Source organism: Chiloscyllium plagiosum, chromosome 44 (assembly GCF_004010195.1).
Source record: "Chiloscyllium plagiosum isolate BGI_BamShark_2017 chromosome 44, ASM401019v2, whole genome shotgun sequence".
NCBI lineage: Eukaryota > Metazoa > Chordata > Chondrichthyes > Orectolobiformes > Hemiscylliidae > Chiloscyllium > Chiloscyllium plagiosum.
This window is the reverse complement of record NC_057753.1, coordinates 11,230,133-11,247,779: the sequence shown is the minus strand read 5'-3', so window position 1 is coordinate 11,247,779 and position 17,647 is coordinate 11,230,133. Positions and strand designations below refer to the sequence as shown.

The window sequence follows — 17,647 nt, the reverse complement described above, 5'->3', positions numbered from 1 at the left end:
CCTCCTCGAGCTTATCTCTCCACGCTCCAGGCTCACTGCCTTTATTCCTGATGAAGGGCTTTTGACCGAAACGTCGATTTCGCTGCTCCTTGGATGCTGCCTGAAGGTGCTCAGATGCTGTGTCCCTCTTAAAGGTATTCTCATTTTTTCCCCTCAGTTTGACATGTCTATTTGAATACAATTTGCACCTTGGAAACCGACCGCTTCTTTCATCATTTTCACAATTAAGAGGGTAGTTTCTCATGGAACTGAGCAGTATTTAAGGGTTAGCACAATGATATAAAATGTACATTTGTGTTGTTTCATAGGGTGTATGTCTGATATTATTCGCTGTTGTAAAAGCTTCATGGCTATTATTTTTCACAATCTAATGCAGTAATGGAGTTACGGCCTGTATTTCTTGTCATCTTTTTCATTGAATAGGACAGAAGGAAATCATTCAGCAACTTTACTGGCTTTTTTTTCTCAAGCAGCCTTAACATTTCATTGTCATGTCCCTGATTCAGCTCCATTTCCCAGCATCCTAGTAGGCAGCTTGTTCCGGATCATTGTCACCTAAATGACGTTTTCCTCCATATACACTTAAGGTATCTGGCTGCATGAGGGATTTCAGGTTTCTGTGTCCTGGATAATGTGTGATCAGCAGGCATCTGGGAATCTACAGGAATTGTCACCTATGTTATGTTCATTTAACTGTACTGACAGTGATCACATATTTTGTGATTTTTTTTGCAGGAATCATGTCGAAAGAAATCTGAAAACAAATGATACGTCAACTTCTGACAGAGTCACTTGATTCATTGGGACCTGAATATTAGCAGCCATTCAAATTGAGAATAAATGTTTTTGTTAGCTTGAGAGATTTTGGATACTGGTGTGGCAGGAAGAGCATTGAGACATAGATACCCAAGTGAGGGAGATTGAGGGCACTGACTGAAAATCGCTTTACTCAGCTTGGGGAATAAAAACCACACCATCAGAGACCAGAGACTGTATACCTGTTCTGTTTGTAATTGCAGCTGGCTGGCGAACCCAGAGCAACACAATGACACCGCCCCCCCCAAACCCACACACACACACACACACACAATGGAGAAGTGGGGACTGTGGGAAAGGATTCCCTTCCCCTTCGGTGCTTGAAACCCACAAAAGCATTCACACCGCGGAGAGGCTGTTCATCTGCTCTGTGTGTGGGAAGAGATTCATCGAATCTTCCTCTCGACTGACGCACCAGCGGGTTCACAACGGAGAGAGACTGTTAACCTGCCCTGAGTGCGGGAAAGGCTTCAGTCAGATGTGCAACCTGCCAATGCAACAGCGGGTCCACAGGGGAAAGAGGGCCCCGCGTCTGGGAGGGGGTTCAGTCAGGTGGGCTACCTGTGGACGCACTATCAGACCCACACGAGGGAGAAGCCAGTCACCTGCCCCTTGTGTGGGAAGGGATTCACTTGCTCGGCTGCGTTGCTGAATCACCAGCAGCTCCATATTGAGGAGAGGTCATCCACCTGCTCCGAGGGCAGGAAAGGATTAACCGATTCTTCCGGCCTGCTGGCCCACCGGTGGGTCCATACTGGGGAGTGGCCGCTCACCTGCTGTCAGTGCCCAGCTCCTCCCACCCTGAGTTCACATGCCATTGCAGGGGGATTGAAGGAGGGACGGCCGAAGTGCCAATATTGACTGGACTATCAACCCAGTTCTGCAGAGTTCCGGCTTCGAATCCCGCCGCAGCAGAATTGCAATTCAGTCAGAAATCTGGAGTTCGGAAGCTAATGATGAAACCATTTTAGGGTGGAAATGAAACCCTATCTGATCCACCCTTGTCCTTTTTAAGGAAAGAAACTGCTGTTGCGGGAGAAGATTCACTCAGTCGTTCCAGCTGTTTCCTTCTGGAATTCTGGATTTCGCTGCTCCTCGGATGCTGCCTGACCTGCTATGCATGCTACTTTCTCCCCACCCCCACCCTCCCCTAGCTTATCTCTCCACGCTTCAGGCTCTCTGCCTTTATTCCTGATGAAGGGCTTTTGCCCGAAATGTCGATTTTGCTGAAGCTCCTCGGATGCTGCCTGAACTGCTGTGCTCTTCCAGCAACACCTAATCCAGAATCTGGTTTCCAGCATCTGCAGTCATTGTTTTTACCTTGTTGTCACATAGTCTGCCATTACACACCACCAATTGTTAGTCACTAACAGTCTCCTTTAACCCTCCCAGACAGAACGTGATCAACTCCTTTCTCTGTTCAACCGTTCTTATCTCACTTTGGGCTCGACCCCATCTATCATTTACTCCGTCCGCCTTCCTCCCACCCTCTCTTCTGTCTATTAACTGATATTTTCCCAATCACCATCAGTTCTGTGGAAGGATGTTTCTTCACAGATGCTGCAAGACCTGCTGAGCTTTTCCAGCAACTACTGTTTTTTTTTTGTTTCAGATGTACAGCGTCCGCAGTTATTTTCAGATTTTATTTAGAGAGAGTTGGAAATTGTTGAGAGAGACAGAGCGAGAGAGAGAGAGAGTGAGACAGAGCAGCCATGAACCGTTGACCTCCGTTCTCAAGTTATAACGTAACAAAACCATTGCAGTTCGGTCAATTTCCTTAATCTTGCATAACGGCGAGCATGGGGGTGTGCAGCGCATCTGAGTCCAGATCAGAAGGTTGCGTGTTCAAATCACGTCAGGCTCATTGTATTTAATTGAAGCTCAATTTCTGGTGTGTTTCAAATCAAGAAATCAGATCTCCGCTGCTGCTGTGTAATGTGCTGTTGCACAGACGTATGGCGGCTATGTAAGTATAAAGTTTGTCTAAATTGCCACAATCTGTTGGTCGAACTGACAGTTCACTCAGAATCACAGAATGTGATGCAGCCCACCTTCATATCGTAATCTTGCCTTCACCCTGTAAATCTCGACATTGTTACCTTGAATATGACTATCCCGAATTCCCTGTTATGTCAGGCGATAGACTGTGTGGAGTTTGCACGTTCTCCCCGTGTCAGCGTGGGTTTCCTCCGGGTGCTCCGGTTTCCTCCCACAGTCCAAAGATGTGCAGGGTCAGGTGAATTGGCCATGCTAAATTACCCATAGTGTTAGGTAAGGGGTAAATGTAGGGGTAGGGGTGGGTTACGCTTCGGCGGGTCGGTGTGGACTTGTTGGGCCGAAGGGCCTGTTCCCACACTGGAAGTAATCTAATCTAATGTCCATTGAATCTGCCTTTGTCACTGTCAAACCTGATTTCCTGACCTCAACCACTCCCTGTGGGAAAGTGTTCTTCCTAAATATCACTTTTGCTACTTTACCTAATGACTTTAAATCTCTGCCTAATCGCTTTCGATCCTTTCAGGCGTGGGAGCACTTTCACTACATTGTTTCCTCTGTCTCGACTCCTCATGCCTTGGAAAACTTCAATCAGGCCAGCTTTCAGCCTTCTGTTCTCCAAGGAGAACTGTCCCAACTTTCCAATCTGCCATCACTGCTGACAATCCTCATACACGGCAGCATTAACGTCGAGCGCTGTCTCCAGTCACTTCACTTCCCCGCTTCCTGAAATTTCACACTCGGAACTGAGCAATAACGCAGCTGGAGGAGGATTCATTCGGAGTCGGATTGCGCGGGCGAGCAATGTTGCTTTCACTTTGCACAAATGTTTCCCTTTGCCCGCGTTCACTGCAACGGTAGCCCTGCCCCATCCCTACTTTTGACGAAGCTTCCTTTTGAAAAACTTGATCGGGCATTTTTGCACAAGTCAAATACGAGAGCTGGTCGGGGATTTGAACCGGGGATCTCTCGCACGTCTACATAAAGGTAAAAGCCCCCAAAGTGGGGAATCCTACGCCGAGAGCCCTCTGACCTGCTGAAACTGGCTGACTATGAAATACATTCTACATTGCTCCAAGAATTGCATGCAGCAACGAGTTTCCAGAACGTCTGCTTCTCATTCTGTCTCCCAGGACCCGGGCTCTCTCCACTGGAGGATAATTACATCATTCTGTTTCTAAATTTTTCTCTCACACCCGAGTGGCCAGGAACAAGCATTCTGGATCAGTGGTGCTGGAAGAGCACAGCAGTCCAGGCAGCATCCAAGGAGCAGCGAAATCGACGTTTCGGGCAAAAGCCCTTCATCAGGAATAAAGGCAGAGAGCCTGCAGCGTGGAGAGATAAACTAGAGGAGGGTGGGGGTGGGGAGAAAGTAGCATAGAGTACAATACCACTAATCCAGAATCTGGTTTCCAGCATCTGCAGTCTTTGTTTTTACCAGGAGCAAGCATTGCCCTCCTCAACAAATGGTACAGAGAACAGGAGAACACCACTCAGACCTCCACAAATGTCCTACCTCATATTTCTACATTAGGCCAGTATATCATCGTGAGATATTTATTTCACATCTCCAAAAATGTTTTGGGGAAACGGATGCGGAGGTAAGGTATAGAAAAAAAAATATGCTGGAGACCTTAGGTATATAGCAGAGGATGGTTTCGATCCATCGACCTCTGGGTTATGGGCCCAGCACGCTCCCGCTGCGCCACTCTGCTACACTGCCTGCAGATTTTCCAGAGAAGTAATCAGCTTTTCATCTGGTGTGTGGGGCAAATATATTCGAGATTGATGTCAAAAGATTTTCACTGCCTTTGTGCAAATACAAACTTAATCTAAATTTCCACATTCTGCTTGATATTGAAGCGAATCTGCTTTCAAAATAAAGACAAAAAACAGGCAAACGACTTTGCATTCAGGAAGAGAAGCTGAAGAAACTGGATGTCAATGTCGAGAAAGAAACAAAAGCGAACCGGAATGTTAATGATTTTGCTAATTTTTGAGCAGAAAGCATTGGAGCCGTGGACTTCTGCTGGTCAATTTATTTATTTTCGTGGATTCTAAGAAGTTACCTCGCCTTGAAAAGAGAAGTGGTTATACCCTGATAATATGTCCGGCTATCTCAGTTAGTGGACTGAAAGATTTTTTTTCTGAAGTCGCGAGTTTGACACTCTCATTGTACAATGTTCCGTTGAAACTTTGCTTTTTGAGCTGAACATTTGCTCTTTATTCCACTGGTAATTAATCATAATCGAAGTCAGTTTTTATTAATGTCCCAGTTGCTGGTTTATGTGTGAACACTGGGAGTGAATGGGAGACAAGTTTATAGGTGTGGCTTAATGGTGGCACATGACAAGTTCTACACTTGTCTCGAGGCCAGTCAGGGGCTCAATAACAGAATTAGAATGAGGCAAAAGTGAGGACTGCAGATGCTGGAAACCAGAGTCTAGATTAGAGTGGTGCTGGAAAAGCCTGACGAGGGCTTTTTGCCTGAAACGTCGATTTTCCATCTTCGGATGCTGCCTGACCTGCTGTGCTTTTCCAGCACCACTCTGATCTAAACAAAGAATTAGAACAGTCAAGTGCTCGGGGAATCAATACCCGTCCATATTAAAGAACAGTGAAACGAGTAGGATTCTATTCATCTCGAGCAGGGAAATTAGGAAACGTCTTTGTACAGTGTGTCTCAGAGGAATCATTGGCTAGGCCGTGTTTCACTTCACTTGGAAAGCTTATGGAACCACTTGGTTGTGGCTTGATCTGGAACTCAGGTCTACTTATTTGTTATCGAGGTCTTATATAGGCTGGGCAGCAATTCCTGTACATAAGGAGGAGGAGTGTTGAATCAATTAGACAAGAAGACTTGATACAGCAACAACAGCCTGAAGGATATTGTGATGACACATGGAGGAGGACTAAAGGACAGGGAGAGGTCAGGTGGTCTGTTGGGGGGGGTCAAGGAGCAACCTGCAAAGGCGCTTCATGTCAGTGGACTCCACGGAAATGCTCATGGGCCAGAGATGACCTGTTAGACAGTTTCCCTGTCCAAAATGGTAGCAATATTTAATGGTTCAAATGGGAAACCTGAAGAAAGAGTCATTCCTGTATTCTATATGCTGAATAAACCAACACCCACCACCAGAAGTAATGTTTCATGCCATTTTGCAGATGATCAGCTTCAAGATATTAGCCATGCTAAATTGCCCGTAGTATTAGGTAAAGGGGTAAATGTAGGGGTATGGGTGCGTTACGCTTCGGCGGGTCGGTGTGGACTTGTTGGGCCGAAGGGCCTGTTTCCACACTGTAAGTAATCTAATCTAATCTAAAAAGATATTTGGTAGACAGATATATGTTGTAGTAACTAAAATGCATGAAAAATCCTCTTTTTTTTTTGTTCCACGTCCAGCAATCTGTCAAGACGCAGTTGATGCTGACACATGATCTGCCATTTCATTATAATGGAGAACAAATGACCAGAGGCAACATTTAATGTTGGTAAGATGTGTGTTTACCAATTTAATGCTATTACTGTCACATTGCAGGGACGATTGTTGCCCAGATCCACAAACAACACCCTGGGAACAGCGGTGAATCAGCGAATGCTCTGGCAGTCTTAGTGAACATGTTCGGTAAGTGTCTTTCAACCCTCAATAAGGAATTTATCTCTCCCTCTGTCCGTGTTCACGGCGGGGGCTCGGGTTTAAAGACGCCAATCTTTATTGGGACAATGTGCAGCGCGGCGCATGCGCAGCTACCATCTTTGTAGGGGGAGAGCCACAACTTGTCAATCCAGCTGATGAGGCAAAGGAAGGAAGGAAGGAAGGAACAGGCAACACATCCTGCAACAAAAATATAAATTGCTGGAGGAACTCTGCAGGTCTGGAACCGTCTATGGAGAAAAACAGAGTTAACGTTTCAAGTCTGGTCCAAATTCTTCGTCACTCCAGTTCCCTGAACTATCCAGCTCCATGTGTTCAAAGACATGTGGCTCTGTTCAGTTACTCACGAAGAGCTGCAAGGGAAGGGCTGATTCACATAAAGCAAATTCAAACTAAACTTCATGTCTAGATCTGAAAGATTCACCTGGTTCAGCACGACCTGAACATTATTGGCCTTTGAACGTATCAAGAGAAACTGTGCCCGTGGACGCCGATTTCAAACATCCGTAAGTCTGGAAACAGAGCGAGAAAAAACATCCATACGTGCCCAAATGGGGTGTCTCCTAACTTTGGAAAGAACATTAGCCAGTGATTCAGCCTGAAAAGAAACAATACCATTCCTAGTGAAAGGTAAACCCCCCTCATGTTCTGTGTGAGCTCCATGCTTCAACTGATCCAACTGGAGGAACATAAGGATTAGTGAGTTTTGAAAAGATTTGTAGCTCAGGTTGAGGTTCTGGATGTAAGTTTGCTCGATGAGCTGGAAGGTTTGTTTTCAGACGTTTCGTCAACCTTCTAGGTGACATCATCAGTGAGCCTCCGGTGAAGTGCTGGTGCTATGTCCCACTTTCTATTTATGTAATTAGGTTTCGTAGTGTTGGTAATGCCATTTACTGTTCTTTTTTATCAGAGGATGATAGATGGGATCCAATTCGATGTGTTTGTTCAGACAGTTCCGGTTGGAATGCCATGCTTCCATGAATTCCTGTGCGTGTCTCTGTTTGGCTTGTACCAGGATGGATATGTAGTCCCAGTCAAAGTGGTGTCCTTCTTCATCTATATGTAGGATTGTGGGTCATGTCTTTTTGTGGCTTGTTGATGTTCATATATCCTGGTGGCCTAGTCGTCTGCCTGGTTGTCAAAGTAGCGTTTGTTACAAAATGTGTGAGGTATTTTGTAAATAAAGTTTGTTTAGCTTGTTGTCTGCGTAGGGTCTTTTAAGTTCATTAGCTGCTGAACCACCAGTGGGTTCACAGTAGGGAGAGGCCATTCATCTGCTCCGAGCGAAGTAAGGGATTAATCAATTCTTTCAGCCTGCTGACCCACCAGCAGGTCCACACCAGGGAGAGGCCATTCACCTGCTCTGTGTGAGGGAAGACGTTCACTCAGGTAGGCAATCTGCAGACCCACCATAGAGTCCACACTGAAGAGAGGCCATTCACTTGCTCCATGTGTGGGAAGGGGTTCACATGCTCAGCTAAGCTGCTGAACCACCAGCAGATCCAGCACTGGGGGGCAGGCCGTTCACCTGCTCTCAGTGTGGGAAGGGATTCACCCCCTCCGCCCACCTGCGGAGGCACCAGCTGGTTCATGGCAGATGGGGGAATTGGAAGTCGGACAGAATTCTGGAGTTCCAAATCTCATGTTGAAACCATTTTAGGGGGGGAGAAAACTTACTTGGATACAATGTGTAGGTTGAAATTGCTGAATGAGGCAATACTTCCTACAAGTTTAGCCTGTGCCAAGGGTCCAATACAAAGAGGCAACTCAGCTGACCAACAGTAAAGGAAGTGAGTAGGGTTTGGGGTGAGTGTGTGCATTTGGACCTTGGGCTGTTATAGAGATGTACTGCACGGAAACAGACTCTTCCTGTCCATGCTGACCAGTTATCCCAACCCAATCTAGTACCGCCTGCCAGCACCTGGCCCATATCCCTCCAAACCTTTCCTATTCATATACCCAACCAAATGCCTTGTAAATGCTGCAATTGTACCAGTCTCCACCACTTCCTCTAGCGGCTCATTCCATACATGTACCACCCTCTGCATGAAAATGTTGTCCCTTAGGTCCCTTTTATATCTTTCCACTCTCACCCTAAACCTATGCCCTCTAGTTCTGGACTCGCCAACCCAGAGAAAAGACTTTGTCTATTTATCCTATCCATGCCCCTCATAATTTTGTAAACCTCTATAAGGTCACCCCTCAGCCTCTGACTCTCCAGGGAAAACAGCCCCAGCCTGTTCAGCCTCTCCCTAAAGCTCAAATCCTCCAACCCTGGCAACTTCCTTGTAAATCTTTTTTGAACCCTTTCAAGTTTCACAACATCCTTCCGATAGGAAGGAGACCAGAATTGCACGCAATATTCTAACAGGGCCTAACCAATGGCCTAACCAGCTGCAACATGACCTCCCAACTCCTGTACTCAATATTCTGACTGATAAAGGAAGGCACACCAAACGCCTCTTTCACTATCCTGCGGCTCCACTTTCAAGGAGCTATGAACCTGCACTCCAAGATCTCTTTGTTCAGCAACACTCCCCAGGACCTTACCATTAAGTGTATAAGTCCGGCTAAGATTTGCTTTCCCAAAATGCAGCACCATGCATTTATTGGAATTCAACTCCATTTGCCACTTCTGGTTCATCTGGTCCAGATCCTGTTGTAATCTGAGGTAACCCTCTTCGCTGCCCACTACACGTCCAATTTTGGTGTCATCTGCAAACTTACTAATGCTACCCCTTATGCACATATCCAAATCATTTATATAAATGACGAAAATTAGAGGACCCAGCACCGATCCTTGTGGCACTCCATTGGTCACAGGCCTCCAGTCTGAAAAACAACCGTCCACCACCACCTTTGAGCCAGTTCTGTATTCAATTGTCGAGTTCTCCATGTATTCCATGAGATCTAACCTTGCTAACCAGTCTCCCATGGGGAACCTTGTCGAACACCTTACTGAAGTCCATATACATCACATCTACCGCTCTGCCCTCATCAATCCTCTATGTTACTTTATAGATTAGATTACTTACAGTGTGGAAACAGGCCCTTCGGTCCAACAAGTCCACACCGACCCGCCGATACGCAACCCATCCAGTCCCATTCCCCTACATTTACCCCTTACCTAACACTATGGGCAATTTAGCATGGCCAATTCACCTAACCTGCACATTTTTGGACTGTAGGAGGAAACCGGAGCACCCGGAGGAAACCCACGCAGACACGGGGAGAATGTGCAAACTCCACACAGTCAGTCGCCTGAGGCGGGAATTGAACCCAGGTCTCTGGCGCTGTGAGGCAGCAGTGTTAACCATTGTGCCACCGTGCCGCCCACTTCTTCAAAAAACTCAATCAAGTTTGTGAGACATGATTTCCCACATACAAAGCCATGTTGACTATCCATAATCAGTCCTTGCCTTTCCAAATAGATGTACATCCTGTCCCTCAGGATTCCCTCCAACAACTTGCCCACCACCGAGGTCAGGCTCACTGGTGTATAGTTCCCTGGCTTGTCCTTACCGCCCTTCTTAAACAGTGGCACCACGTTAGCCAACCTCCAGTCTTCCGGCACCTCACCTGTGACTATCGATGATACAAATATCTCAGCAAGAGGCCCAGCAATCATTTCCCTAGCTTCCCACAGAGTTCTAGGGTATACCTGATCAGGTCCTGGGGATTTATCCACTTTTATGTGTTTCAAAACATCCAGCACTTCCTCCTCTGTAATATGGGCATTTTTTCAAGACGTCACCATCTATTTCCCTACAGTCTATATCTTCCATATCCTTTTCCACAGTAAATACTAATGCAAAATACTCGTTTAGTTTCTTCCCCATTTTCTGTGGATCCACACAAAGGCCGCCTTGCTGATCTTTGAGGGGCCCTATTCTCTCCCTAGTTACCCTTTTGTCCTTAATATATTTGTAAAAATCCTTTGGATTCTCCTTAATTCTGTTTGTCAAAGCTATTTCATATCCTCTTTTTGCCCTCCTGATTTCCCTCTTAAGTATACTCCTACTGCCTTTATACTCTTCTAAGGATTCACTCGATCTATCCTGTCTATACCTGACATATGCTTCCTTCTTTTTCTTAACCAAACCCTCAATTTCTTTAGTCATCCAGCATTCCCTACACCTACCAGCGTTCCCTTTCACCTTAACAGGAATATACTTTCTCAGGATTCTCGTTATCTCATTTCTGAAGCTTCCCATTTTCCAGCCGTCCCTTTGCCTGTGAACATCTGCCCCCAGTCAGCTTTTGAAAGTTCTTGCCTAATACTGTCAACAACTACCATCCTCTGTGTGAAAAACCTGCCTCGCACACCTCCTTAAACATTCCCCTTCTCAACTTAAACCTATCCCCCCCTAGTATTTAGACATTTCCAACTGGAAAGAAAATTCATCCTATCCACGCCTCACTTAATTTTATATCCTTCTATGAAGTCGTCCCCTTAGCTTCCAATGTTCTAGTGAAAATATTCCAAGTTTGTCCAACATCTCCTTCTCACGAAAACACTCCAAACTGGGCAACATCCTGTTAAATCTCTTCGCACCTTCTCCAAAACGCCCACATTCTACTTATTATGTGGTGATCCGAACTGTATACAATACTCCAAATATGACCTAACTACATTTATACAGCTGAAACATGACATGGCAACTTTTGCACTCAGTGCCCTGACTAATGAAGGCAAGTATGCCATACACCTTCTATACCACCCTATTCACTTGTATTGCTACTTCCAGGAAGCTATGTACTTGTGCTCCAAGATCCCTCTGTATCTCAATACACCTAAATATACTGTATACTTACCTTTTGCATTAGACCTCCCAAAATGCATTACATCTCATTTACTTGGATTAAACTACATCTGACACTTCTCCAATCCAGCCTTTCTATATCCTACTGTACCTTTGATGGTAGACAAGCAGGAGGTTGGAAAAACACGACAAGCCAGGTAGCATCAGGAGGTGGAGAAGTCAACGTTTCAGGTATAACCCTTCTTCAGGACTGGGGGTGGGGGTAAGGGGAGCTACAGGTAAGGAGGTGAGGGGCAGGATTTTGGGTGGGGAGAGGGGTGGAGTGCTGAGGTAGTGATAGGTGAACACAGGTAGAGGGTACAGCCTGGTTGGTGGATGGGAGGAATGAATCCATTTGGTAGCTGGATGTAGGATCGGTCAGAGGAATGGAAGGGAGAGGGGTGGCTGGAAAGAGAGTCGGGGAAATGGGAAGGCAGATTATTTGAAATTGGAGAACTCAATGTTGGGTCCTACTGCCTTTATACTCTTCTAAGGATTCACTCGATCTATCCTGTCTATACCTGACATATGCTTCCTTCTTTTTCTTAACCAAACCCTCAATTTCTTTGGTCATCCAGCATTCCCTATATCTACCAGCGTTTCCTTTCACCCTGACAGTAGGCTGCCCAGGCGGAAGGTGAGATGTTGTTCCTCCAATCTGCAGTCTGATTCACTGTGGCAAAAGAGGAAGCCAAGGATGGTCATGTCAGAAAGGGAGTCAAATTGGGCCGTGACTGGGAGGTCAGGTTGGCCCTATATAAAAAAAACAAATAAGCTATTTTTTCTACGCCTTTTTGCTGGGGAGATCTGAAGCTGTAACAAAGTTGGGTCACAATAGAGGTTACCTGATCGTACTGCCGGGCTCAGACTCTCATTCAATTCTATGAGATTGAAAGGCTTTTGTTTTAAAGCTGCTTAATTCTTTCAGCCTCCAGCACTAAGTTTCCAATGTCGTGTATCAGAAGGAACAGTGAATGAATAGTTAATATCGTTAGAAATTGTAAATTTTTCAGGAGTGCAGGTACTGTATCACTTCATCAGCATTGTAAAGTTTACTGGCAGCACTGGGAGGTGTGGGCTGTGTTCACTCGAAACAATGTGGAGAAGCCGGTGTTGGACTGGGGTGGACAAAGTTAAAAATCACGCAACACCAGGTTATAGTCCCACAAGTTTATTTGGAAGCACAAGCTCTCAGAGTGCTGCTCCTTCATCAGGTAGCTGTGGAGCAGGATCACAAGACACAGAATTTATCGCAAACGATTACAGTGTCATGCAACTGAAATGATATATTAAACAAACCTAAACTCTTGCATTTTCACAATAGGTAGCAGATTTCAATTCATTAATATGTAAATCCCAGAACCTCTTTTAAGTCACATTCTCGATGTAACTTCAGGTTTAAAAAAGAAATAACATCTCAGGGCAGACAGTGCATGATAGGTGTGAGGTTAGAGTCTTTCTGTATCCCAATCTTGAGTCAGACTGGTTTTATTTCGAAAGTAGGAATTTCTAAAATATTACATGGATTGACTCCCAGCAGATTGTGTGCTTTTTGAGTAAAATAGAATGTATCTGCAAAAATAATTCTGCAAATGCAAATTCACCCCATAGACTTAGGGGGGTGTTTGTGCGTGCATGAGAGAGAGAATGTGAGTGTGTGCTTGAGAAAGTGTGTGTTTGCGTGTGTGCATGCTTGGTAAAGTGTGTGTATGTGATGAAGTATAAGCCTGTGAGTGTGGGGGGGTGCATGTGTGTCTGTTGGAGAGAGAGCCTGTGTATGAGAGAGGGTCTTTGTGTGTGTGTGAATATGTAAGAGTGTGCACGTATGTGTGCTTGTGTGTTTGTGTGTCAGGGAGTATACAGTGTAGTGGGATCACCTGTAGTGTGACATGAACCCAAGGTCCTGGTTGAGGCCATCCTCATGGCTTTCGACCTTGGCTATCAGCCTCTGCTCGGCCATTAGGAACGATTAAGCAAACATATTGGAGAGGGTAGGGTGGGACTTGTCTTTCTATTTGCAGAAGGTGGGTGGCTCTGGATGCTGTGATCCAGAGTAAACACAAGCTGGAGGACCTTTGGCTCAGAGAGATAGAGCTGGAAGCCAGGCTGCAGACACGTTGCGGGGGGAAAGGTGGAAATTTAACTGGACTCTTTATTCTGGGAGATGGTCATTCCCCTGCAAACAGAAGCTTCTGATTGGGTGAGTGGCCAGTGTTGGGTTTGAACGCAAGTCTGGCAGGTAAGGGGGATCTGAGAGAGGGCTGCAGAGGGGGAGGAGCTGACTGGCTGGGTGATGGGAATAAGAACAATGTTGAAGAGGGAGAGGTGGTGGTAAGGGACAGAATAGTGACAGGGATTGTTTCCGTTCTGTGCAGTTGGCAGCAGGAGGCCAGATGGCATCAGTGTCTGTCTGGTGCCAGGATTCAGGAACCGATTGCTCAGGGCTGACGAAATGGGAAAAGCAAGGTTGCAGTGAGTGTGGTCCAACAATGTCAGGAGGAGAGAGGCTGTGCTGAGCGCACATGAGAAGTTGGAAGCTACAAAGACAAAGCTGAACTTCAAAGCTCTGGGCGGCTCTGTGGTTAGCACAGCTGCCACACAGCGCCAGGGAGCCAGGTTTGATTCCACCCTCTAGTGACTGTCTGTGCGGACTTTGGCACATTTTCTCACCCTTGCATCTTACACGGGTTATCTCCAGGTGCTCCAGTTTCCTCCCACAGCCCAAAGATCTGGAGTTTAGGGTGGATTGCCGAGCTGAGATGTACAGGTTAGGGTGGGTTTGCCATGGGGAACTGCAGGGCTGTAGGGTAAATGAGTGGGTCTCGGTCGGGTGATGTTTGGAAGGTTGGTCTGAATATGATGGGCCAAATGGCCTGGCGCGATTATATGACTCTACTGCCTTAACCATGTGCATATTGAGAAATGATTGCCCCAAGTCTACTGTGGGAGGGGTGGGATCCAGTTCGTGGGACACTGACACCAGTCCTGAGGAAGGTAGGATTTGAGCTGTCACTCCCCCAACCCTCTGTCCTCCATTCTCTCTCCCTTCTCCCCCGCCCATCCTCTCTCGTGCCTCGAGCCCTCTTTGATCACCGTATCAGGTCCTTCTCAAGAAAGAGAAAGAATTGATGGTGATGACTCTACCTGGGAGACGAGGATGCGCAAGAGTTGGCTGATGTTTAAAATTAAGAATAGCTAAAATGATATATTCAGAAACATCGTCAAAGTCTGAAAACTTGTTCAATTTTTTAAATAAGCTGCAGATGTGTTTCTGAAACTTGCATTGAAATAGGTGGGTAGAGACATACAGCACAGAAACAGACCCTTCAGCACAACCTGCCCATGCTGACCAGATATATTAAATTAATCTAGTGACCCATTTGCCAGCATTTGGCCCATATCTCTTTCAACGCTTGTTATTCATATATCTCCAGGTGTCGGGTGATAAGGGTTTGGAGATTGAGGAGGCCCAGGACCTGCGTGTCCTTGGTGGAGTGGGAGGGGGGAGTTGAAGTGTTCAGCCAAGGGGAGGTGGGGTTGGTTGGTGCGATTGGCCCAGAGATGTTCTCTGAAATGATCCGCAAATAGGCATCCTGTCTCCCTGATGTAGAGGAGTCCACAACGGATGCAATGGATACAGTAGATGACATCGGTGGAAGTACAGGTAAATTTCTGTCAAATGTGGAAGGATCCTTTGGGGCCTTTGACGGAGGTGAGGGGAGTGGTGTGGGTGCAGGATTGGCACTTCCTGCAGTGGCAGGGAAAGGTGCCGGGAGTGGAGTGTGGGCTGGTGGGGGAGTGAGTCCCACCGTCGAGTGAGTCACGGAGGGAATGGTCTCTCCAGAATGCTGATAGGGGTGGGAAAGGACAAATACATCTGGTGGTGAGGTCCGTTTGTAGGTAGTGGAAGTGGTGGAGGATGATGTGATGCATGCGGAGGTTGGTGGGCTGCAAGGTTCTGTCCTTGTTGAGTTTGGAGAGGTGGGGTTCAAGGGTGGAGGTGTGGGAAGTGGAGGAGATGTGTTGGAGGGCATTGTTGATCACATGGGAAGGCAAATTGTGATCTTGGAAGAAGGAGGCCACCTGGGATTTGATTGGTCATCCTGGGAACCGATGTGGTGGAGGAGGAGGGATGGCGTTTTTACAGGAGGTAGGGTGGGAGGATATGTAGTCTAGGTAGCTGTGGGAGTTGGTGGGCTTGTAGTGGATTTTGGATTAGTGGTGCTGGAAGAGCACAGCAGTTCAGGCAGCATCCGAGGAGCAGTAAAATCGACGTTTCTGGCAAAAGCCCTTCATCAGGAATAAAAGCAGTGGATGTCTATGGTTAGTCGGTCGCTGAACATGGAAATGGAGAGGTCCAGGAAGGGGAGGGAGGGGTCCGAGATGGTCCGAGTGAATTTGAGGTCAGGGTGAAAGGTGTGAGTGAAGTTGATGAACTGTTCAATCTCCTCAAGGGAACACTAGGTAGCACCGAAGCAGTCATCGATGTAGCGGAGGAACAGATAGGGGGTGGTGCCAGTGTAACTGCGGAAGATGGTCTGTTCCACGTACCTGAAAAAGAGGCAGGCATAGCTGGGTCCCATGCGGGTGCCCATGGCTACCACTTTGGAGGAACTGGGAGGATTAGAAAGAGAAGTTGTTAAGGGTGATGACCAGTTCAGCCAGGCAGATGATGGTCTTAGTGGAAGGGTACTGGGTGGGATGGCATTAGAGGAAAAAACAGAGGGCTTGGAGGCCTTCGTCATGGCAGATGGATGTGTAAAGGGACTGGATGTCCATGGTGAAGATGAGGCACTGGGGTCCAGGGAAACGAAAAACTTGGAGGATTGAAGGGTGTGTCCCAAATGTAGGTGAGGAGTTCCTGGACTAAGTGGTACAGGAAGGTATCAAGGTAGGCAGGGATGAGTTCAATTGGACAGCAGGAGGCTGAGACAATAGGTCGACTGGGGAAGTCGGGTTTGTGAATCTTCTGTAGGAGGTAGAATCCGGCCGTGCAGGGTTCACGGACAATGAAGTCGGAAGCTATGGATGGGAGATCCCCAGAGGTGATGAGGTTGTGGATGGTCTGCGAGATGATGGCTTGGTGATGGGAGGTGAGGTCGTGTTCAAGTGGGCAGTAGGAGGAGGTGTCTGCGAGTTGGCGCCTGGCTTCAGCGGTGTAGAGGTTGGTGCGCCAAACTGCCACTACGCCCCTCCTTGTCTGTGGGTTTGATGGTGAGGTTGGGTTGGAGTGGAGGGCTGCGTGTTGTGAGAGCAGGCGATTGGAGTGGGTTCAGGCGGTAGATGTCACGGCAGAAGATAGAAATGAAGAGGTCAAGGGTAGGTAACAGGCCACCACAGGGTGTCCAGGTAGATGGGGGTGTGTTGAAGGTGAGGGAAGGGGTCCTCAGCGGGTGGGCAGGAGTCTTGATTGAAGAAGTGGATTCAGAGGCAGAGGCAGAGGCGGTGGAAGAAATGTTCAAGGTTGTGATGCATGTCAAACTCATTAATCTGAGAGCATAGAGGGATGAAGGTGAGGCCTTTGCTGAGGACTAAACATTCATCCTCGGTGAGTGGGAGGTCTGGAGGAACACCAGAAACAGGGCAGGGCTGTGCGAGGACCTGGGTGTGGAGCTGGACCTGGGTGTGGGGACGGAGACGGTCCCTTGAGTGGGCATGATTATAGCATCAGGCATGACATCACCAACAGAAGTGACAATAGACAATAGGTGCAGGAGTAGGCCATTCAGCCCTTTGAGCCTGCACCACCATTCAATATGATCATGGCTGATCATCCTTAATCAGTATCCTGTTCCTGCCTTATCTCCATAACCCTTGATTCCACTATCCTTGAGAGCTCTATCCAACTCTTTCTTAAATGAATCCAGAGACTGGACCACCACTGCCCTCTGGGGCAGAACATTCCACACAGCCACCACTCTCTGGGTTAAGAAGTTTCTCCTCATCTCTGTCCTAAATGGTCTACCCCGTATTTTTAAGCTGTGTCCTCTGGTTCGGCACTCACCCATCATCGGGAACATGTTTCCTGCCTCCAGAGTGTCCAATCCTTTAATAATCTTATATGTCTCAATCAGATTCCTGAAGAAGGGCATGAACTCAAGGGTATACAAGCCCAGTAGCTCCAATCTTTCAACATAAGATAGACCCACCATTCCAGGAATTGACCTCGTGAACCTACACTGTACTCCCTCAATAGCCAGAATGTCTTTCCTCAAATTTGGAGACCAGAACTGCACACAATACTCCAGGTGTGGTCTCACCAGGGCCCTAAGACCATAAGACCATAAGACATAGGAGTGGAAGTAAGGCCATTTGGCCCATCGAGTCCACTCCGCCATTCAATCATGGCTGATGCGCATTTCAGCTCCACTTACCAGC

The 17,647-nt window shown here is 47.0% G+C and overlaps 1 protein-coding gene and 1 non-coding gene across 2 annotated transcripts in view; one reads left to right on the top strand and one right to left on the bottom strand.

The window, feature by feature from the left end:
* Positions 1-17,647, top strand: part of LOC122543656 (zinc finger protein 729-like) — a 73,202-nt gene that overhangs the window by 37,787 nt on the left and 17,768 nt on the right. Inside the window, exon 2 of the mRNA XM_043682472.1 lies at positions 6,351-6,437. Coding sequence (XP_043538407.1) covers positions 6,351-6,437 — 87 coding nt within the window. The remainder of the gene's footprint in view (positions 1-6,350; positions 6,438-17,647) is intronic.
* On the bottom strand, positions 4,455-4,526 carry trnam-cau. The gene has a single exon. It is a non-coding gene; the product is annotated as a tRNA-Met (tRNA).